This window comes from Macrosteles quadrilineatus, unplaced genomic scaffold, assembly GCF_028750875.1.
Source record: "Macrosteles quadrilineatus isolate MER2022 unplaced genomic scaffold, UCM_ALF_1.0 Scaffold_2__2_contigs__length_208266976, whole genome shotgun sequence".
Taxonomy (NCBI): Eukaryota; Metazoa; Arthropoda; class Insecta; order Hemiptera; family Cicadellidae; genus Macrosteles; species Macrosteles quadrilineatus.
This window is the reverse complement of record NW_026542595.1, coordinates 169,075,654-169,098,237: the sequence shown is the minus strand read 5'-3', so window position 1 is coordinate 169,098,237 and position 22,584 is coordinate 169,075,654. Positions and strand designations below refer to the sequence as shown.

The window sequence follows — 22,584 nt, the reverse complement described above, 5'->3', positions numbered from 1 at the left end:
AGTCCTCACACACTGTAAATACCATATGTATGCCGACGACTTACAGATTTATACGCATTTCTCAGCAAAATATATCAATGACAGTGTTCTAAAAATCAACAAAGACATTGAGAAAATCATTACCTGGACTGATAAACATGGACTTAGACTAAACCATACAAAAACAAGACCAATAATAATTTGTCATTCACGTTTACGAAACTCAATTGACTTTGACACAGTGAACTCTGTAACTATAAATGGGACAGCTTTACTTTACTATGACAAAGTGAAAAATCTAGGACTTACTATAAACTCGACGCTTACCTGGGGAGATGCAGTAGTAGACATACGTAAAAAAGTGTTTGCATCAATCCACTCACTGAAGAAGTTACAGAATTTTTTACCTTTACACATAAAGTTACACCTAGTAACATCACTTGTCTTCCCTCACTTCACTTACTGTAACTCTGTGATCAATGACATGACTGTAAATCTCGCTGATGCTCTCCAACGCACTCAGAACTACTGTTTAAGATTTGTTTATGATCTGAGACGTAATGAGCGCATCACTCCTTTTTATGTTGATTCTAAATTACTAAAACTATGTGACCTAAGATCAATAAAAATTCTTATGATAACCTATTCAAACTTAAAAACAAAATTTCCAAAATATGTTTTAAACGACTTCAAATTTGTAGCTGATGAAAGTATAAGAAACTCACGTTCTGCTTCAGTAACTTTGCGTATGCCTCATCATAGAACGGCAGTTTATGACAGAGCGTTTGTTGTTTCTGCTTGTCGCCTTTGGAATGATCTCCCTCTAGCCATAAAAACCCTTGATAGCCGTCCCCGGTTTGTGACAGCACTAAAAAATCTGTTTTCTGGACGTATGGCCATGGTTGGTATATCCTAGGCGTGCGCTTGGTTGATCACTGACAGGTGTGCGTGGGTGTGTTGTGTGTGTGCGTGTGCGTGTGTAGGTGTGTGGGTGTTTATGTAAGGTGGTATGTTTTAAAAGTTTATTGTTTCTTTTTACATTAAATATTGTAAATAGATTATAGTATTTTATTTGTATTATACATTGTTTTGTTTTATTTGTATGTTTAGATTTGTATAAACAGGTTAAGTGTAAGAGAGGGCCATGTGGCCCTAACTTTGCCTGACTAAATAAATCATTTTCATTTCATTTCATTTCATTTCATGTCCGTTTCTATCTTTTCTAATGGGTCCAGAAGGATATTGCTTATAATAAACTAGCAACCTTTAGGTATTAAGGCAAGCACAACCACTCGACTACCCAAACAATTAAGATCCTAATCAGTTTACCTAAAAAAAAATAATAAATAGGGGTAACACAAAGATAGAAGAACTTATTCAAAATATTTATTTAAAACAATATTTACATTCTAGTTGGTTGTGCATACAGTTTTCTATATGTCCACTGTTTTTTATCACCCTATGATCATTGGCAGATTATTCATCATCTTCTGCGACCCTGAGCCGTTGATTGAATTCTTCTAATTGACGTTCACGTGTGCCATAGAACGCAGCTCTTGCTCTTACATATTCTAAGTGTTTCCGGTTTTCCTCACTTTGTTTTTCTCTTGTCAACCGTGTGCTTGTACTAGCAAACCTGTAAACGAATAGTTTTATTAAAAGTTAGAGCATTACTCAGCAAACTTAACATACCAAGCTGATGTTTAATCATCATTTAGGTATGACACTTGAGAGTAAACGACATTTCATGTACTACTCCACAACTTCCTGAAACTCATTAACTTTATACAGGGTGTTTATAAAAGAATGCCGGGATTTTAAACGGCCGTTGATCAGGGACTATTCGAGATAATTAAACGATTTGAGCGTCAAATTGAAGAGAAAAGAACAACGTTTTTTCTCTAACTTTGATAAAATTCGGAATATTTAAAAAAATCTGATTTTCATCAATCTCATGAGCGTAAAACTGGCAAAGTCTGCACGCTTTGTGCGATCAGCGGGTATATTCAACTGAAGACTTTGTCGGTCAATCGATTTTTTTGTGCTTCTGATGCAGAATTGTCTGATTTCTTTGACTGTCATCACTTGTTTCTAGCCAGCTAGGTGAATGTCTTTTCAAAACACTATAGTACCACAAAACTCGTTAAACCAGCGTAAATTTCTTTATCATCAAGTATATTTAAATTCTGTTTAATTTAGCAATCAATTTAAACTCTGCAAACCACAGATTACACTCAGTATTTTCTATTGCGCCGTAAACATGTACTGGCGACTGACGTCAGGCGTGTGAGTCACAATAGCGGCCTACCATTGTGCACCTGTTATGCGCATGCCAAGGTCAAGACATAAGACATAAGACATATTTTATTTACACAAAACGTTCTTTATAAAGTACATTTCATACATAAGAACAGGTGTTTCGTCATAGTGATGTATTTTATAGTTAAATTAATAGTTAAAATAATTAAAATAAACTCATGTAGGATATCAGTGAATTTTTATCTACACTATAGGGTTCTCCAAAAATTCGTCAAGTGAATAGTAGGCTTTCTCAATTATTTTATCTTTTATTTTATCTTTGAATTGAGTAGCATTTAAATTTTTAAGATACAGGGGTAATTTATTGTACAATCTAAGTCCCATATATTGAGGGCTATTCCTAAAAGTCGTCAATTTGTGATGTGGTAATCTGAAATTATATTTATTCCTTAAATTATAATTATGTGTAAATTTGACTACATCTGACAAATTTTCCTTAGTGTTATGTATCCAATTTAGAATTTCATTTATGTATAATCAAAAAATGGTGTGAATTCTTAGATTTTTAAACAGGTTTTTACATGATTTTCTCCTTCTTGATTTGGTTAAGATTCTAATAATTTTTTCCTGTAAAATTAGTAGGGATGTGACTTCTGTTGACACTCCCCACAGTATGATTCCATACCTCAAGATGGATTCAACGTATCCATAGTAAACTGTGATACATGTATCCTGGGGTACACAGTTTATTAGGTGAAAGAAAGCAAAAGAAATAGATCTTAGTTTGTCTTTCATCTTATCTATGTGAATCTTCCAATTAATATGAAAGCAATACACCCAAAAATCTATGAGATTCTACTAAATTTGGAATTTTATCAAGAATTACATTGTTTTTTAAAGAAAATTTGATTATATGAGTTTTGTCAATATTCAGCTTTAAACCATTATCTGAAAACCAATTTTTCATACAATCCAAAGTGTTTTCCATTGATACAATTAAGTTATTTACTGAATCCTCTCTTATGACTGCTGTTGTATCATCAGCAAATAAGATTAAATCTCTGCCAATAGCTTTTGGAAGGTCAGGAAAAACAGAGGGCCCAATATTGACCCTTGAGGTACACCATAATTAGATAAATTCCAGTTTGACATATGTTTCACACCGTTTTTGGTCACTATTGTTCTATACTTTCTGTTCTGTAAATAAGAGTCTAATAAAGAAAAACTTTTACCCTTTATACCGTAGTCTTTTAATTTAGAAAGCAAAATTGAATGATCCACACAATCAAAGTTTCCTCCCTTGCTACACGAGAAGAAACTTAGTTATTATAGCTTCAATTTGATGTATAAAACGTTTAGTTACCATTAATAATACGAAAACAATTGCCATTTAAAATACCGGCATTCTTTTATAAACACCCTGTATTACAAAAGATTTTACCTATCTAAATACTACGGTAGGCTCTAGCGCAGAACAGTTGTATACCATACATTAACCTGTAGACTTAGAGGATCATCACATATCTAAAATCCATTCCTGATTGCCAGGATTTGAATCCAAGACCTCAGGAACTGAAGCCCCTATCATTGCAGAAGGTCACTCCCCATAATGACTTGATATCGGCTAAACTTTGTTTATTGACAGAAAAGACACTCCATTCATATATGTTAAAGGTAATGCCGGTTTTTTATTGTAAATAGACGTACCATAGTTGAATTGAACTACCGACAGAGTACAAAGGCATAATAAATGAAACTGGACAGAAAGTTGATGTGTTAAGTTACAGTTAAGTTAACTGTATGGAAATATATAAATGAACAGTTATACAGGAGTTGAGTCAAGATCAGCAAATTTTGGTTCATAAAGATAGCTTTTCTCTGTCTGAATTTGTACTTCTAAGACTAATAACATGATACACGTTTCCTACCTGTTGTTATGTGCAATACACAAATCATGCATGGAAAACATTTACAGAGGTAACACCAAATCTTCCCTACCCAAGGACAAAGCTTTTAAAAGCTTCAATGTCTATTAAATTTTGTATAGATATACAAAGGTGAAAATGTGATCCAACCCATGCAATTTTCAAAGCGAATTTGTAAGTAGTGGATTTCAACTGACCATTGAATTATGAACATGTTTTTATATCCACCTTCTATAGATTAGTTAATTAGGCCTAATCTAAATAGATTACATTAATATAAGATAATGCAAATTAGGCTAATTTAAGTGTGAAATCGCACAGGTTTTCTTGGTAGCCTATAAAAATGTATTGTCACACTTATGTTTGGTCAGCTACATACCTTAGAATCGAAATCTGAAGAATAACCCCTATTCCAACAAACATGAAAATCCAAAAGAGGAGCTGTTGATTGGTCTGCCTTTTAAAACCTTTAATCCCATAGTAATTATCTTCATTATTATCTTCTGAAAAATTCCTATTTCGGTAAAATGAAGGATCTTTCCACGGACTGAAACAGGTAAAACAATGAGTTCGACATGTTGTTTACTTTCTTGAGTAGAAGCTAACAATAGTTTATACTCTTTTTTAGCTACGGAAAGTAGTTTTTTGCATTCACTTGATTTTATTCGCAACAATATAGACCTACATTTTGACAAGACGAGTGAAAGAACAATAACAGATTTCCAAGCAATGAGAAAATAATGAAAATCAGGAAATATGCTAAGCATATGGTATCAGTTAGTAGCATTAATTAATCTAATATGTCTTTGGTTGAGACCACTGTATTGCTTTAAAAAATCAAATAAAACGCTAATATTATTTACTTAAAACTTTAGGTTTATTATTAAATAACCAGATAATCTAAGTTAGCATTGTTGCTTCTTTATTGTTGATAGAAACAGAAAATCTGCCTGGAAACATCGGAACAACCTTCATCAGGTAACGCTTACGCAAGTGGTGATTGGACTGTCAACTCTGACTTACCACTCATGTTACATCAACCAAATTCATCAAATATGTTTATTAAAAAGTAGTATCCTTCTGGATGCCAAAATAAAAACAAGTAGGGGAAAGTAGGGCAAAACGAGATACCATTATTTTTTTATTTTATAAAAAAAATGGATTGATGAAAAATCTGAAAATGGTAGATGAAAGTGTAGTATATTTGTTATATTTCATCATACAAACACTGTTTTGAAATTTACGATACGTTACACATGTATATATATACATTTCCTAAACCCTTACACACCATGGTTGGGTAAAACGGGATAGGAATTTCTACGTTATATGTTTATCATCAAATCTAAAAAAATATTTTAAAAAATAAGCGGTTATCGTTTAAAAACCAAACGAAGTTGATTTTCCTTGATCTTCTTTATCTACAGATGAGGACTTTTCCTGTGCAATGGACCTTTGTATTTGTTGAACAGGGATGGTTTGGTAAGATTTTCTTGGTTCTTTCCGTTTTTATCCATTTGTTTTTCAAATTTTATTTTTTATATCAAACAGCCCCTTTTTATTAGCATTTCTCTCATTTTAACAATTCTGGCATTTTCTTTTTCATTCCTTTCTCTTTCTTCCAGCTCCAACTCTAAAAATGCCTATCCCGTTTTGTCCAACTCAAAACCATCCTGTTTTGTCCAACCCTGACACATTTGGAATCAAATATGGCTGCTGCCAGAACTAAACAGAAAACTGCAAGGTGATCACATAAAGATATTCGGAAATAAACAGCAAACAAAACATAATGCTACCAAAATTGTATTCCTTCACACACAGACACTATATCAAGAAGTTTGTCAATCAAAAACCAACGATTTTGGCCGAAAACTCAGTAGGCTACAAAACTTTGAAACATCATAACTCAAGCAAACTGAATTCTGGCCTTCCGTGTTCAACTGAGAATGCCAAGATGGCGGCCAAGAGCTAAAACCTATGTTTTCCCGCTAGATTGTAGCACTAGTATCGCTAAAACGTAGGGTATCCCGTTTTGCCCAACCGCCCCTTTTTGTCCAACTATCCCCTACTGCTTACATACAAGTCTTTTTAAAGTTGCCCTGGACTTATATAAATGATTATACATTTTAAATATTCTCATACTCCAACAAAACAAACCCTTTGCAAGTAAATTGGGTAGAAAGTAAAAGAGGAGATTTTATAGTAAACTTACTCTCGATAACCTGAATCATATCGATGAACTTCATAAAAGTCATCCTTCTTTCCAGTTTTGTAGACACGACTTGGCTCTGTAAATCTTTTTAAGCTGAAATCATACTCTAGCCGACTTTCTGGCTTGATCAGAACATTGTAAGCTTCACTCACTTTCACAAATTCTTCTTGAGCCTTTGGATTTCCTTTGTTCTTATCAGGATGGTACTAAAACAACAAAACCTTTATTTCAGCCAACAAAATATTTTAGTGTTTATGTTGTACATATTATATTTGACACAAGCCATTACAATAAAGACTAAACAAACATTTATTTTCTTGGGTGGGAACTATCAGATTACTAGGTCAGGTGCAGTTGACCAAGAAGGAAAAGATTGTCCATTCAGAGTTCTAGTATGAACAAAGCATGATGTAAAAGAATTTGCATTTATAAAATTACATTTGAACACTTTTATTTAGGACACCAAGATAGTTTTTGATATTGCACATTTTCTGTTACAATGAATGAACATACAGGGTGGTAAAAAAGTCCCTGGACAGTTAAATATTTTAAAAAATAATGCAGATAGAGCTACAATACTTGGTACAAAGTTACAGGGCATAAAACTCTATTTTAAAACATATTCAGTGATCCAATAACTCTTCAGGGGGACGGCCCACAAGGAGTCGGAAGAAAATCTTAAATAGAAGCATAGGTCAATATGCACATCAAATTAAAGGTATTTTTTAGTAGAATACAATGCCGCAAACCGCACTTCAAAAGGTTGATCCTGCGCAAAATTACAGTTGTTCAAAGATTCATTTAATTTACATTGCTATTATGCGCTTACTTCTCAGGGGGCACAGCCCTAGGAATCGGAAGAAAATTGTTAACGTAAGCATAGGTCTATATGCACATCAAATTAAAGGTCTTCACTAGTAGATTACGATGCCGTAAATTCAAGCTCAAAATAATGCTTGAGTAAAAAATGACAGTCGTTCAAAGATTCAAAATGGCGGATTCAAGAAATCTTTGAACATCTGCCATTTTGCGCAGGATCAACCTTTTGAAGTGCGGTTTGCGGCATTGTATTCTACTAAAAAATACCTTTAATTTGATGTGCATATTGACCTATGCTTCCATTTAAGATTTTCTTCCGACTCCTTGTGGGCCGTCCCCCTGAAGAGTTATTGGATCACTGAATATGTGTTAAAATAGAGTTTTATGCCCTGTAACTTTGTACCAAGTATTGTAGCTCTATCTGCATTATTTTTTAAAATATTTAACTGTCCAGGGACTTTTTTACCACCCTGTATATACAGGGTTATTACAAATGATGTTCCTGATTTTGATTATAAATATTACTGGGTTAATTTGTTTCAAGACTATTTTAGTTGGTACCATTGGAAAGAAAAACTCATAAAGTTTCATTTACATTGGTTTGGGTGCATATCAGCTGTTTGTCAAGTCAATTGTTGTAAGTGTTGTGTAATGGCTGAATTTGAAGGCAGGAAAGCTTTTTGCCAGTTGGAATCTTACATTAACCAATCTTTTATTAGTGTGCAACGACACTTTAGAACCAGGTTTTACGATGATCCTCCTAGTAACCACTATATTGGCAAGTGACACTTGAAATTTAAGAGAAATGGCTGCATTTGAATGTTACTTGTAGTAGGGCTGAACTTAACAATGTGCTGCCTGAGATATGGAACGAGCTGGTGGTCCGAATAATGACACACCCCTGAACTGGCCTACAAGATCTCCGGACATCACCCCCTGATTTTTTTCTTGTGGGGATACATCAAAGATAAGGCGTACACACCACCATTATCAGATAGCATACTTGAGATCCAGCGACAGATTACCAATGCTATCGAAACAATAGACCTAGACACACTTTTCAAAGTCTAGCAAGAGCTTGACTACATTATTGACATCTGTCGTGCCACAAGGGGTTCCCGTATTGAGCATTTACAGTTCTGTGTATCTGTGTCGAAACTTTTTGAGTTTTTCAAAAGTTGTAACCATTTTATTTCTTTGTATAACAAATAAAACTATATTTTATGTATGTATGAAATCAGGAACATCATTTGTAATAACCCTGTACTTAAGTTATTTTCAGCAACCCAAACAAAACCGGGTAGGCTAACCCTTAGGAGGTCTATAGAAATAAATATAATAACGAATGCATCTCCCAACGCTATTCTTGTAAATATTTACAGTACGTAACTTGAACATCAAATTGTGTTTGAACGTAAAATAAAATAGGCCCAACACAAATAATGCTAATGTAGAAGTTATTTTAGCTTTTTATCATGTAAATTATCAGTGTTATTAACTGTTTGGCTGCTGTAATATATCTTACCTGCTTTGACAGTGTGATATAAGCTTCACGGATCTCTTTTGTAGAACAATTCTTTGACAAGTTGAGAACCTCATAGTGATTTTTGGCTTTGGTACTGAAAATATTTAACAAATTATTTTATAGCGCACTTTAAACTTAATCTATACATAGAAAATATTTCAAAGACATGAGTGATCTGACAATATTTTCAGATAAAATATTTAGGCCGAGATTAAAAATGTAGAGGCATCGTCTTTAAGGAAAACTATGAGATGACAGTTTTTTATAAAAAATTCTAGCCCCAGCTCCTGTTTTGAGAGGTGTCATGAGCAGCAAAACTATGTAATTGCAAGGATACATAAATTAAAACGACTTAAGATCTTTCAACTTAGACAACAAACTGAGAAACAACCGTTTTTGTTTTGTAGGGCATAAGCTTAACCCTGCTTCTAAGCGGAGGTTTCATCCGTGTCTTTTTAATTTTGTAAATAGAAGACGTTTTCCTGGTTTTGGTAGCCTACCCGGCCCTGTACCTCACATGCCCCTTTCTAGGAACTAGACACAATACCAAATTTGCATGTACTGCTTCCATCGTCAGCGTTAGCTGTAAATTTGTTAAGAACTGGACAAAACCTCTGTGTGCGTCCGATACCAAGCAAATTGTTTTACTACAGGAAAAGTTTGTGTGCCCCAATTATATTGTAACTAGGTGGCGTTCGCAGAGTCATCCACAAAATTGAGCGGAGTAATCAAGGGTTCTAATATCAATATCACCGTTAATGTTCTAATATCTGTGGAATAATGCTATCAGCTATTTCTTTTCTACTGCATTCAAAGGACAACAGCTGATCATATGCCTTTGTTTATGTGTCAATTACATCTTCCGTAAGGATTACATTGAAACTTTGAAACCCAGTGGGGCGGATTCCTGAGAGACTTTTTGAACGCCATATAGATTGCGTATTACGAAATGCATAAGAGTCAACGTATAAGAGCTTCGCTCCCTCCGCTCAATAAATATTGTTTTCGCATAGTTGTGTAGGTATTGTGATATGACATTTATTTTTTGTACAAATATAATGGAATGTGAAGAAGAGAGGATGGCAAGACTGTTGGCAAGTTTTGAAAGAGAAGAACAACATTTTACAAGTTTATGAAACAAAATTCAAACTTGCCGTGAACATAAAATCTGACGTAGGCCTAGGCCTATGTTACAATAATTCAGACTACTTCAGTATTTAGGCTAACTTAACTGTTTGGAAAACACGTGGATATTTCCTATCTTTGTAAATATAAATATTTTAGCTCTTTTATTTTACAACTAGCTGTACCCGCGGGCTTTGCCCCGTTTAACTTTACAAGTGAGCCCGTTCGCATGGCTCAATCACGTCCTGGTTGAAGTTCGTTCGCTACGCTCACTCACCTTTAGGTTGGAGCTTGTTCGCTCTGCTCACTTGCCTTCAGGTTAGCTCGTTCGCTACGCTAACTCGTTTCCAGGTTGAAGTTCGTTCGCTACGCTCACTCACCTTTTGGTTGCAAATTGGCTGTAGTCATAAATTTAAAAAATAATAGTGCTGCACCCTGTTGGTAATCCTTGTAACTTTAATGCTATTGAACATCATAGAACAGAACCAACTTGTTTAATTGAAACAGCTGTTAAGAAATTCCTTTTAAATATGAAAAATCATAAGGTCAACATGGGAAACTCCAGAGCCACTGGGGCGGAGCCCGAAAGCCCGATCAGAATAAAAACTACTTAGTTTTCCTATTTAATGCCCAAAGAATCGGTGTACCGAATTTCAGCCTCCTAGGTAAATGGGAAGTGGGAGAATTAGTGATAAGTGAGTGAGTGAGTGAGTGAGTGAGTGAGTGAGTCAGTCAGTCAGTCAGTGAGGGCTTTGCCTTTGATATATTTAGAAGATTATGCATTTTGTTTCAATTGTTTTACATACCGGTAGACTACTAAATCAGTGCTTCATAATGGGTGTTTGGATTGTCTCTGTCCCCGGGGTCGATTTCCAGTCTCCAGAAGTAGAGTCAGCGACCGCAGTGTCGAGGGCAAGCTGGGTGCGAGGCATGGACGAGTAAAGGACCGTCCCCCACACAGGGAGGTGTAGGATCCCCATAGAGGATGCACCTAGGTGGACCAGCTGATGGACTGGCACCTCCTGGGCAGAGACTCAGGCCCGTTGGTCGGACTGTGAGGTCAGACAGCCGGCAATTGTAAGCAAGCCAGAAGCGGCTACTCAAGTAGGAGACTGGACGTCGATAATACAAGTGACAGCTGCGGCCGTGGGTCAAAACATTGTAGCTGCGTTACGCAATCGGGAGCCGGCAACGTCTAGTGACACACCACGAGCATTGTATGACATGGTGGCAGCGATGAACAAATGTACAGGATCGGATGGTCAGACCTGATTAAAATTTTTAATTGAAGTACAGCAAATATTCGACTTAGGGTTAACCGACGAAAAGACAGCCCTAGTGGCTATTTTGCCGAAAACCGACGGTCAGCTAAGATCAATCTGGGTATCGGCCATTGCTAATAAGGTGTCAATAGCCACATTGCGCGACCAGATCATCGAAAGGTTTATACCAGACAGGGCTAGGCAGCAATTGATTTTTAATTTGATTTACCGCACCCAGGGAAGCAACGAGCCTCTTAGTGACTTTATTAACAATGTACAGAATTCAGCCAAAATTTTGCTGACATCCAACGTCAACCTGTTAGATATACTTCTCACAGGGATGAACCCAGCGAGCCGAGCCAACTTGGCAGGATTTCCGGCTCCCAGGACAGTAGAAGAATTGTTGAATTTAATATCAAGAATGGAGATAATCAGAGATTCGGATCATAATACGGATAGGCCGCGCGTCAAAAATCAAACAACAGATCAATTTTTCCCAGACAGGCTGCATCCCCAAGGACGAATTGGAGATTCAAATCACACGTGGAGAGACCATGAAAACCGAAATAGCGGCGCAAACCAAATGCAATTAGGGCAACCCCGAATTCCTTATAGACCCAACACAGTACGATATGGCGCGAATCGACCAAACGACGATCGTATGTTTAGGCCACGTCAAACGTACCAACAACAATTCCCATGGTGGCGACAACCGACACGACCTCAGAACCAATTCTGGCCCAAGGTAGATTTAACGATCAACGCCAGGCGTATTGACAAGCACAACCAGGTGATTTTCAGCAATCAAGACCAACAAAACTCCAGCCTAGGGCAGTGATAGGCGCGACCCACCCTCGCAAGTGCCAAGGCGCCGAGTCAAAGTCCGAAATAAAGAATAGTAGTACAGATCATAAAACAATGATCTGTCTCTGCGCTTCCTACCCCCTCCCCCGTTCTCCAGCAATCAGCTGATCTTTACCGTCTGATGCGTCGCCGCTGTGACGCAAGCGTCACACTACCTGTAATTCCTCATAAGAACACATTCAGCTTTTAGCGTAGATATGTAACTACACAGCTACCTTATTTCGTTGGAGTAGGCCTATACTCATTTTTACAAATATATTTTTATTACTAAGTTAACAGTTCTTAAAATTACCAAGTTTTTTTACCTTATAACAGTTAATTTGTTACAAGAGAAACTAACTTGTGTCTAAAATAAAAAAGTATAGGCCTACTCTTAATGTAATTTATGTAAGTTAGTTTTTTTTTTTAACCTGGTAGAAACCTCCTTGAGCGCCCGATGGTGTTATAAATTGTGAGCGCCCGATGCAGGGTTAACGGGGCTAAGTTACTGAAAGGGTTAATTTTCTCAGTTATAAGTGATTTTGTTTGGAAAAAGAAAAATAATTACGGTACCCAAAAAGGAAAAAGAAAAATAATTACGGTACCCAAAAAAATTAAAAACTAAGTCATTCAGTTTGGTATATGATTATACGTTTCCAACTTACCTATAAGTTATTATAACATTTTGTTTTTAAAATCTGTCAAAACAAAAACCTGAATGTGTTTGCAGACCTGAAGAGTACACTTCTATATCTGTTGGCACAAATAACCGAATGAAAATATCGATTCCTTGATATATTGTTTGGTTAATTAGGTAAGGTTAACCTAACCTAACTAACCAAACGATAACTCATATCGAATTAAACAAGCGAATAATCAATATTACTCATTCGGCCTTTGTGCCAACAGATATGCAAGTTTACCCAACCTGAAAATGTATGTGTGGATACACAAAAACTATAAATAAATTTGTAAGTTACGTTGGGTAGGCTACATAAAATTGAAATAAGTTAAGTAAGCAAGTGAACATATCGGGTACAGTTTCATAACTGGGCTATGCTAATATCGATTGAAACTTTCGAATTGAAAATATTGATTAATAATCGATATTTTTCAATATATTTATTATCAAATTTAACTATCATAACCTAACCTAACCAACCAAACTTGCTGATGGTGAAAAAATCGCACAAAGGTTTACTAATCGAATCGATAGTTTCAATCGATATTAGCATAGCCCAGTTAAGAAACTGTACCCAAAATATCCTATTTTATAGCCTAGGCTAACTTTACCTTATTTTAAACTGAGGTCTCCACTGTATGTGGTTCAAGCATTGCTTTTTTAAAATCTTTTGAGAGCCTACAGTAAATTTACAATGGCTCAAAATACTTATCATATTAAATACCTGGCAATCAAGTCATTTTAGGACTAATTACATGAACTTCATTGTGACCTTCATATATAGAAAACTGAATTATTTTTCATCATTAACTGAACAAAACTACGATTAAGATGAGGAACTTTGTAAATTATGCTACATAATGGCTTTGTAATGTTAGCTGAATAACGGGTTGAATTTAGTAAATTTGAATAAATAGGCAACACTTAAAATTTGAGGCAGGTTATGTCACTTCACTTGCAATGTTTTCTATTTGTTAGTCTTCTTCATGACATCTTGTCACTTGTCAGACTCAACAACAGACAACGTAGAAATCAGCTGGCATTAGCAGGCTGGCACAGCTGGTTACCAAAAAACACATCACCCAAATAAATTATTATACTGTTCAGTAACACTATAACGACTAACTAAGAACCGTTAACTATTAATGCTAACACCAATATTGATTAGCGATGATGATTACCATGGACATCACATTTATTTCCTAGCGGTTTACACCAGGTTACACAATGGTTGATACTATGGGCATATTTAAACTAAGGCTCCACTGTGAATGTATGTGAGTGCTCCTGTCCCTGTCAGCCAGCCCAGCACCAACCAGCAGGTAGGTGCAGACAGCAGCACTCAGCAGAGTCACTGACTGACTAGGCTACATGGCAGAGACACTGTGAAAGGCGGCCGTGCTGTGACTGTACCGTTGTTTATTTATTTATTTATTGCCAACGGATTTCACCAATTTACAATAAGAATTACAATATAGTGAGATACTCATCATGACTAAATACTAAAACTAAGTAACAATGCAAAACTGATGAACAATACAATTTGTACAATATTGTTGTTGTAGTGTAGTGTGCCGAGTGGAGGGAGTGAGTGCCTGTGAAGGAAGTCGAAGGAGTCGGAAGGACTCAAGACAAGACTCAACTCAAAGTGGCGGGAAACCGGGAACGCGGCTCGATCCTGACCTGAACTTCAAAGAACTTCTGAAGAAGTCCTGCCCTGCCTGAATTGAAGCCTGAAGGGAGACCACTGACCTGGAACTGGAACACTGGAACACTTCCACAACACAACACAACAACAGCGACGCGACTGCGACAGTGAGAGTTCCTAAGGAAGGAGATAGTGAATAATTAATTGATTGAATACAATCAACTCAACTCATATATTGTGAGTATGACTAACCTTAACCTTAAACGACGCTAAATACAATAATCTCAATCTCTTCTCTTTTAATTTGCTTTCACAAAATAAAGGGAAAATGAACCCACCAACTTAACCAGCAGTTAAGTTAGTACTTAAACTTATTGTGATCTGGTTATGACTTACTTAGTTTAATTTTGGCTTGAGGTTTAAACAACTGTAATACTGTAATCCATAGTTTTAAAATTATGTTTAGGCTATATACCCTACATTTTTGTAATAGCTCATTAATTTACATTAAGTTAGTAACTTATTGAGTTAGGATTGTCCACCAGCATTATGGTGGCGGCATCCTGTACCTAATCCAGCTAGGCTACTAGGAGGTCACAAATTGTGAATATCTATCTATAGGCATGCACTGTGGATGCGATACTCCCTGGTGTGGATTAACGTCCGCAGTACTACCTGATAATGAGACCAATTTGTTAATACCTAGGCAAAAATGTGGTTCGGATTCCACTTAAAGTATATAAACTGTAGGTCCGTTAGTTGCCATTAGCTGTACCGTATGGGATGATAATTAACAGCTGTGTCTAAGGAATGGGCCTTGGTCACTTAAAAGACTACAAGATTGCGCCACTCATTCTACACTTGTCTCCATTACTTGGCTTAATATACCTAACTTTGTATGGTCGTCATTTCAATGAAAAGTATTAGGCATAAAGTAAAGTTAAGGTACCGGTAATAATAAAGTACTATTAGCCCACCAGAGACGCTTAGGCCTAAGAATACTGGGGTTTTAGTGCCAATATTAGATTATACATTTGAACTATTTCAGTTTGTAATAGGGTATAATTTCAAAATATTTTAAATAAGCCTATGTATTTGTGTTAGTTGTTTAAAGTTGAATAGGCCAGGTTCCGGTACCTACCTATATTTACATGATAAGCTTCTTAGATGACTGAAATTCAGCTATCAAAGCAAAGACTAACTTACAAGTAGGCCTAGCTACAGAAAAGTAAGATACATAGGAAACAATGGAAACATTCTTATGGAACAACCGTGCACTTTTAGCTCGGGAACGGTGGGTTGGAAATGTACTACTACTTACCGAACAAGAAAGAGCCCAAACGGCTATTGTTTACAACAGCAAGCGCATAGGCGTGAGCGCTGTAGTAACGTGATGGTGAGGGGGGAAAGGAGAGTGTAAGGAGACGACCAATAGAAAGTGCACTAGACACAAGCGACTGGTGCTAGACACTAGGTACTTAAGTGTAGGTCTACCATTGAAAGTTTCGTCTGTATCTTACTTCTCTAAGGCCTAGCTCAGGCCTACTTATTTTTGGTTTTGCATGACAGGCTATTGTTTACTGGTTTATAAACTTTAGAACCCATAGTGAAATATTCGTAACGTATGCCTAGCAGTCTTTAATATTTTCGGTTATTTGCAGATGGCTTCTGTAGAGAAGCTGCTATTCTCAGGCATAAGAAGTTTTGGACCCAATGAAGAAGATTCTGCAATATTAAAATTTGCTAAACCTTTAACGATTATTCTCGGACAGAATGGTTGTGGCAAGACCACTATCATCGAAGCTCTCAAGTATGCCACATGTGGAGACATGCCTTCCAACTGCAGTCTGGGTGCTGGGTTTGTCCATGATCCAAAACTCTGCAACTGCACCGAGGTTTGTACACGATTTTTGAAACAGAATGTTGTATAGTCCCTTAAAACGTGGACAAATCCAGGCTATAGGACTCCCTTTTGGGCAATCTTTCATTTGTCAACTTAGCTATATTTTTGCTGTAAGTTACCTTTAGTTAACTAATTAGCCTATACAAAATCAACAAATCACACACTTAAAAAAAAGTTCTATATTTCGGCATTAGCCTTCTTCAGGAACAAACAAACAATAACAAATAGAAGTGTTTACACTCTGTATCAGATGGTTTTAGCAAAATCCAAAATACCTACATAGGGCCTATAATTTATAAAGAAGTACGGTAAACAAGAAATTTTTTATAGAAAGAAAGAAAGGAAATAAGTTAAGTTAACTAAGTTAGGCATAGCCTAAATTATAGCCTATAATTTTGGCACACAGTGCCGTTGCCAAATAGCAGTACTAAGTTACACACATAAAACACACTCAAAAGTATACAAATGACTGTTAGAGGTTTTGACTAAGTTAGTCTGTTAAATTATATGTCATGAATGACCATATAATAATTAAATGTATTTATTTAAGAGGCCAAGCTAGGACTTGCAAGTAGCCTACTCTTTACCACTAAACTTCTAAAACATGGATAAAACTACTCACTTACATGAATTAAAATAATTAGGCTAGGCTTAATCTCAATTAGGCCCTAACATAACTTATTATTTAATCCTAAAATGATTCATTCATACAAGTTGCCAGCAACCCGTCACTCTAGTCCCCAGTATGTAAATAAATGGATCAAACACCATACTAAAAAAAAAGTAAGACTACAGCTGCTCTACAATTTTAAATATACATCATTGAAACTGTCAAAACTGGAAACACTGCAATAAACTAGCAACACTATAGAGATCAATTTACCTGCCCGACCTTAAACCAGGAAAGTCTAATCTACCGTCAATCGTCGAACCGCCCAAATTTAAATGCCAACACCCCTAGTCCTAGGAATGAAATGGAGAAAGAAAGACTTCTTGTCCTGACTCCAGTGTGTTTCAGTCGTCTTGTTGTCCCATCAACCCGACCGCAAAACAAGTGACTATTGATATTAGTCTAAATATATTTTGTAGACTATAGTGTTACTGGTATGAAAATGAAATCAAAAGGGACCCCTGCACACAAGGTGGTGAAATGCATAGGGTGACACAAAAATCTTACCTACAACTAGGGCAAAAACAAGGTAAATCTAATATAAAACTTATCTAAAAGTAAATCATGTTTCAGGTGCGAGCTCAAGTCAAGTTACAAATTCAGGATATCAAAGGCAAACCAGTATTCATCTCTAGATGTATGCAGTCCATGCAAAAGGCAAAGAAGTTGCAGTTCAAAACTTTGGATCAGACTATTACTCGTAAAAACCAAGCTGGACAGGTAAGCTCATATAAAATTGTTCACTTTGTCGTTTAGCTTATATAAAAAACTTTTTTGTAAACCGCCATACATTAGGCAATTTGGTCGCACGTCAATGAGCAATTAGATTGCCAGCAATCATATTGCCGGTCAAAACATATTTTTGACTCCAGAAAAATGATATCAGTTTAGTGATATCATATGGGAGTTAAATCAGAGGTTAAATCAGTGTGAGAATGGAGCTTGAGTTTACAGAACAATAACAACAATATAACATTAAATATTAAGAATAAATTAACAGCTGTTTTAAATACAGTAAAAGGAAATTATACAGATTATACTTCACGAGGTGACGCCAGTCAGACAACATGGCCGGGGAAAATATTGCTTTAGATGATTGCTCGGTCCCACACACTTGGCAATCTTGCCGCCCAGGTTTTTTTTATTCATAAGTCCCAATGTGGTAGAGTTAACTTGCAAGACTCATTTGCAGGAGGTCAGCATCAGCGGCAGATGTGCTGACGTAGACACTGAGATGTGTTTGGCACTCGGTGTCTCTAAACCGATCCTGAACCATGTCATCTTCTGTCACCAAGAAGACTCTAACTGGTATGTGAAAGATTTAAACACTATATTATTTGGTCGTTATTTGTGGTATCAGTGTGGACTTTTTCCATAGGCTACCTATCATTAGTAAGAAAACAAGTTTTCAAAATTTTTTTGTGAAAACTATTTTTTTGCTGCCACAATATGGTTGAGTTCATGTATTATATTATTTACAAACTAATTGTAGGATTACAATTAATTATAATATTTTTTAAAGTCAAAACTTGCAACTTGATTTTGACCCGACCCAACATGAAGTAAAAGAGTCTGGCTAGCAGACCACTACTAATGGAGATATGAAATGTCCTTAGTAACCCATATATATAGATAGGCCTACCTAATATAATAAGAGTTTCCCTGTACCTTTTTTACGTGTCTTACTTTAGTCATTTATAAGATTGATGTATCATTTTAACTTAAAGTGGTTTAAATACCTGCATTTAAGTCATCCAATTTGTTGCTTTATGTTGCAACCGGTTTCAACTAGATGGAGTCATCTTCAGGTGTACAAGGTTAGTTGTCAACTTCATTTGAAGGTCGCCATAGTTTTAACAAATGGAAAAACGAACATTGAATGAACGGATAGTAACGTTTAACATAACACTAAAAACTACTGAGACAGTGAGCGACACGTACCGGCCGGATGTGAAGTCTAGACTGCCGTGGTGGATGGTGGTGCGTAGGTTTATATGGTGATGGGTAGACCTACCCACCACGACAAAAAAGATAGGCCTAACGGACTTTCAAAAAAAAAAACTACAAAAAAACAGAATGTACGGTACGTAAACTGCGAACTCAATCCTTCCACCATCTCCCGCTTTACCAACCAAACCAAAATATCTACCTGAAAACACCAATTGAAAAAAAGATCAGCAAAAATTCCTTCTTTTCCTGTGTCTAGATTGAGCATGATTCCATATGTGACAGGTACACTAGTACTGTATTACTTTTTGTCCTCATTTCAGGCCATTGGATGAAGGGAAGAAACTGAAAGAAAAGTTTGATGCTATTTTCGACGTCACAAAATACAACAAAGTCTTGGACAACATTAAAAATGAGAGAAAAGCTCTTCATACTGGTTAGTATTAAATGCTCAAGCTAAGTAGTTGTCGAGACAACAGTTGTCACACAACAGTTTAGCCGAGAGCCTGTAGCCGCCAACTTATAAAGTGAACCTGCTGTCAGTCATGTTGTTCACAACTGTTTTCAAATGCTTAGTATTACCTTCTGCATCCAATAGTCAATGGTATTACTTATTTGTTCTTAGACTTGTGAAAATAAATTTACTTTAAAAAAACTGTGGCTTGTTCTGGCCAAAAAAATATTTGTGAGGAAGCTAGCTCTGTATAAGTAATTGACATACGGTATCTCACTTCTTGAATGATAAATAGAGTAATGTTGAATAAAAGAAAAACAAATTACTGCAGTTTAATTGTTTACATTAGGGGCTAATGTAAAATCTGTATAAAATTATAAAACTACACAGATAAAAAATGATAAAATACTATTACATTTGTTTCTGGTTGACGTTAAGAAATGTGATCTGTCGACATAGCACGTTGAGGGAATGGGGGTTTGGAGAATAGGCCTATGCTTCGCCTGCCAGAAACAGTTTAGAGCCAGCAAAGCTGTTTTTTTTTTTTGTTTTGCTGTGTGTCTAACTGTTTAGTTAGATCCTTTGATAGTGTCAAGCTGCTGTCGCGACCCTGCATCTTTGTAACGGTTTCCACTTAAACTGTTTTTTTTGACAACAGGCAGTTTCAGAAAACAGTTTTCTGACAACAGGCAGTTTCAGAAAACAGTTTTTGACAACAGGCAGTTTCAGAAAACAGTTTTCTGACAACAGGCAGTTTCAGAAAACAGTTTTCTGACAACAGGCAGTTTCAGAAAACAGTTTTCTGACAACTGTTTAGGTCAGACAACTGTCATTTTTTCGGCGCATCCCTAGTCTTAGCTTTGCCCCTAAGGATGTCTCATCATAAAATGGGCGAAACGTCTGGTTTGGACATAGTGTAAATACCAACTTGACAATCCTCTTACCGAAAGACCCTGAATTCAGTGCTTGGACTTAACTTTGATCTAAATTGATATGTCTTATTCTATTTCCATTTTTGTGTTTCTTTCAGACATTGCAGCAAAGCAATATGATTTAAAAGAGACTTTAAATAAGAAAACGGAAGCTGCTACAAAGAAGAGTCATCTAAGTGAAGAAGAAACACGACTAAACACAATCAATGATCAAATTACTGAGTTCGATAATGAATTGGCTCCAGTTAAAAGTAATTATAAATTACCACTCTTTTTATCCAAGGTTAAAATACAAAAATGTTTTTTTCACCACACTATGATGATTTTAGCTGTTTTACATACGTTAATTGGTGGCTGAAAGTTACGTTTTGCTGGCCATGCCAGCTGTCATCGTCATTTGGGGACCGAGCAGGTTTTTACATCCCTAGGGCCGCAAAATCAGCTGCCCGCTTACTTTCTCGAAACATGAATGCATATTAAATACACAATCAGTATCCATAGCATTGCAATAGAATTGTTTTATTGTCACCGCTGCCTATCAACTATTTATTATTATTTTTGCTGATTCCTCAAATTATTTATCAACATAACCTTAAAGTTGTAGTTGTGTTGACTATCAGTGTCCATTATTATTGTGGTGAATAGTGGTAATAGGGTAATAGGGCGTGTGGTGAAAAATAGCGTTCGTACCACAAACCGAAATGGTTTTGCAGCTCTAGATCGTTTTAAGTTCGTCTCGAACTTAAAAACTATCTCGAGCCGGCAAAACCTCATTTTCGACCCTAGGTAAGAAATATACTATTTTTAAAAACTCAATTGGATTATTATTAAAACTCAATTACCATAATTTTGTTTTCTATCATCATAAAACTAATTTAAAATTTCTATACATACAACCAAATCATAACCAAGAAGTTTATGCCGGTTTAAATATTCAAGGAAGGTTTCTTGGCACAGTATTGAATTAGATGAGGACTCGTTACAACATAAAACGATAAAACAAACACTATATGCTATGTAAAGTGTTACACAATATGGTAATGTGATAAGATGATAAGATTATGATGATAAGACAGTATCAGAAGATTTTATCTTACTTCCTACCTCTTTGATATGTGGAAAACTCCTCCCCCCATTGCAGCAAACCTACAGACTAAGCCAATTTCCATTTGCCTAGTTGTATTTTCACTAAAATATCTCCTTATTAAATTGAATAATACATTGATTTGAGGTTTAACAAGTTCTTAGGTTTAATGTTACAGTGAAGGTAATAAAGTGTTTTTAGTTACATGTTGAAAGCTTGGTTAAAGTTTAAACAAATTAAATTGTCAAAAAAACAAATAAATATTTATAAGCAGAACCAATAAACAAGCGAGCTTAAGTTCAGAAACAGTTTAGATTACTCCATAAAAATAACATTGAATTTTTTATTTTCATTTTCATTGACAAAAATTATTTTTCCTGTAGGCCTAATCGTTGAGCGCACAACAACGCTTCAGTATTCTAAATTAAGCCTTTTGTATTTTTTAAGCTTTAATTTACAAAAGGGTTGAGAATAAAATTGCAAAATTTTATGTTTTGGTGGTAAAACACAGGAACACCTTTGAATAAATTTAGGTATGTACTAATTTCATCAAAATAAAGAAATGTTCACTTGATTTATTGCTCTAACGGATATATATATTTGAATAAGACACAGTAAGGAAAAAGTAATTCAGTTCCCGGTCTAAGTCTTACTGTGAGATCTTTGTTATAGCTTATTCCAGACCATGGAAATTCACTAATATTACCTATATGGAGAATTCCCTAAAAAAACTTAAATTAATTTGTATTTTTGACAAGGGCGACTGAGCGAGCTGATATGCAGGGAGATGGACATAGGACAACTGATAACAGAGAAAGAAAAGAAGAATACCAAACTAGAATCGGTCCAAAACAACATACAAGACTATGAGATTGCAATCACCGTAGAGTTCCAGGGATCCTTGGAAGACCTCCGCAAAGCCATTGACGACTTCCGAGATCAATCCAGGTACGTATGAAACATAATATAGTGGGGAACTGTATGGTTCTACCCTGAGCTGAGTGTAATACGCTGCAACTCTGTTTCCGAAACTTAGTTTCATTGAGTTGCATGCAATAATGATGGTTTCACCTGCAATCATTTCTTAATTGGCAGCATAGAAGTTGTAGTGTAGTGACCCTCTCAACCACGCCATGGTGCGTGGTTTACTGCTGGCATTTTATTCTTAGCTCTGCTGAATAAGAGAAGGGGGAGAAGGAAACCGATGTGATTCACTGTATGCCCAATCATCAGAAATCAACCTTTGTGCTAAAGAAAAAAAGTTTTTGCAATCATTTCTGAAAGTCAAAGTCATGATTTGATTAAATTTTGGTTT

General features: G+C 35.9%; 2 protein-coding genes across 3 annotated transcripts in view; one reads left to right on the top strand and one right to left on the bottom strand.

The window, feature by feature from the left end:
* Positions 1-1,349: 1,349 nt before the first annotated feature.
* LOC128985904 (dnaJ-like protein 60) lies at positions 1,350-13,617 on the bottom strand. The gene is made up of 5 exons (XM_054405880.1): positions 13,243-13,617; positions 8,720-8,813; positions 6,376-6,581; positions 4,543-4,710; positions 1,350-1,615 (listed from the first exon to the last, which is right to left on the bottom strand). The coding sequence occupies exons 1-5, from the start codon at positions 13,344-13,346 to the stop codon at positions 1,456-1,458; spliced, it is 732 nt and encodes a 243-aa protein (XP_054261855.1). The 5' UTR covers positions 13,347-13,617; the 3' UTR covers positions 1,350-1,455.
* Positions 5,124-22,584, top strand: part of LOC128985903 (DNA repair protein RAD50) — a 40,875-nt gene continuing 23,414 nt past the window's right edge. The window contains exons 1-7 of one of the 2 annotated variants that reach the window (XM_054405878.1): positions 5,124-5,141; positions 15,941-16,174; positions 17,426-17,572; positions 18,045-18,160; positions 19,123-19,235; positions 20,284-20,436; positions 22,028-22,217. In XM_054405878.1, the coding sequence (XP_054261853.1) occupies positions 15,941-16,174; positions 17,426-17,572; positions 18,045-18,160; positions 19,123-19,235; positions 20,284-20,436; positions 22,028-22,217 (953 nt within the window). In that variant the 5' untranslated portion in view covers positions 5,124-5,141. Of the gene's footprint in view, positions 5,142-14,475; positions 14,517-15,940; positions 16,175-17,425; positions 17,573-18,044; positions 18,161-19,122; positions 19,236-20,283; positions 20,437-22,027; positions 22,218-22,584 lie in introns of those variants that run through there. The other variant, XM_054405879.1, reaches the window with a different exon arrangement.

Excerpts from the sequence above, each read along its gene's own strand:
- LOC128985904 (XM_054405880.1), bottom strand. The coding sequence starts at position 13,346 with ATGATAAGTATTTTGAGCCATTGTAAATTTACTGTAGGCTCTCAAAAG. Across the intron at positions 6,582-8,719 it reads ATATCACACTGTCAAAGCAG|TACCATCCTGATAAGAACAA; the intron begins GTAAGATATATT and ends TTGTTGTTTTAG. Across the intron at positions 4,711-6,375 it reads TATGATTCAGGTTATCGAGA|TCCGTGGAAAGATCCTTCAT; the intron begins GTAAGTTTACTA and ends TACCTGTTTCAG.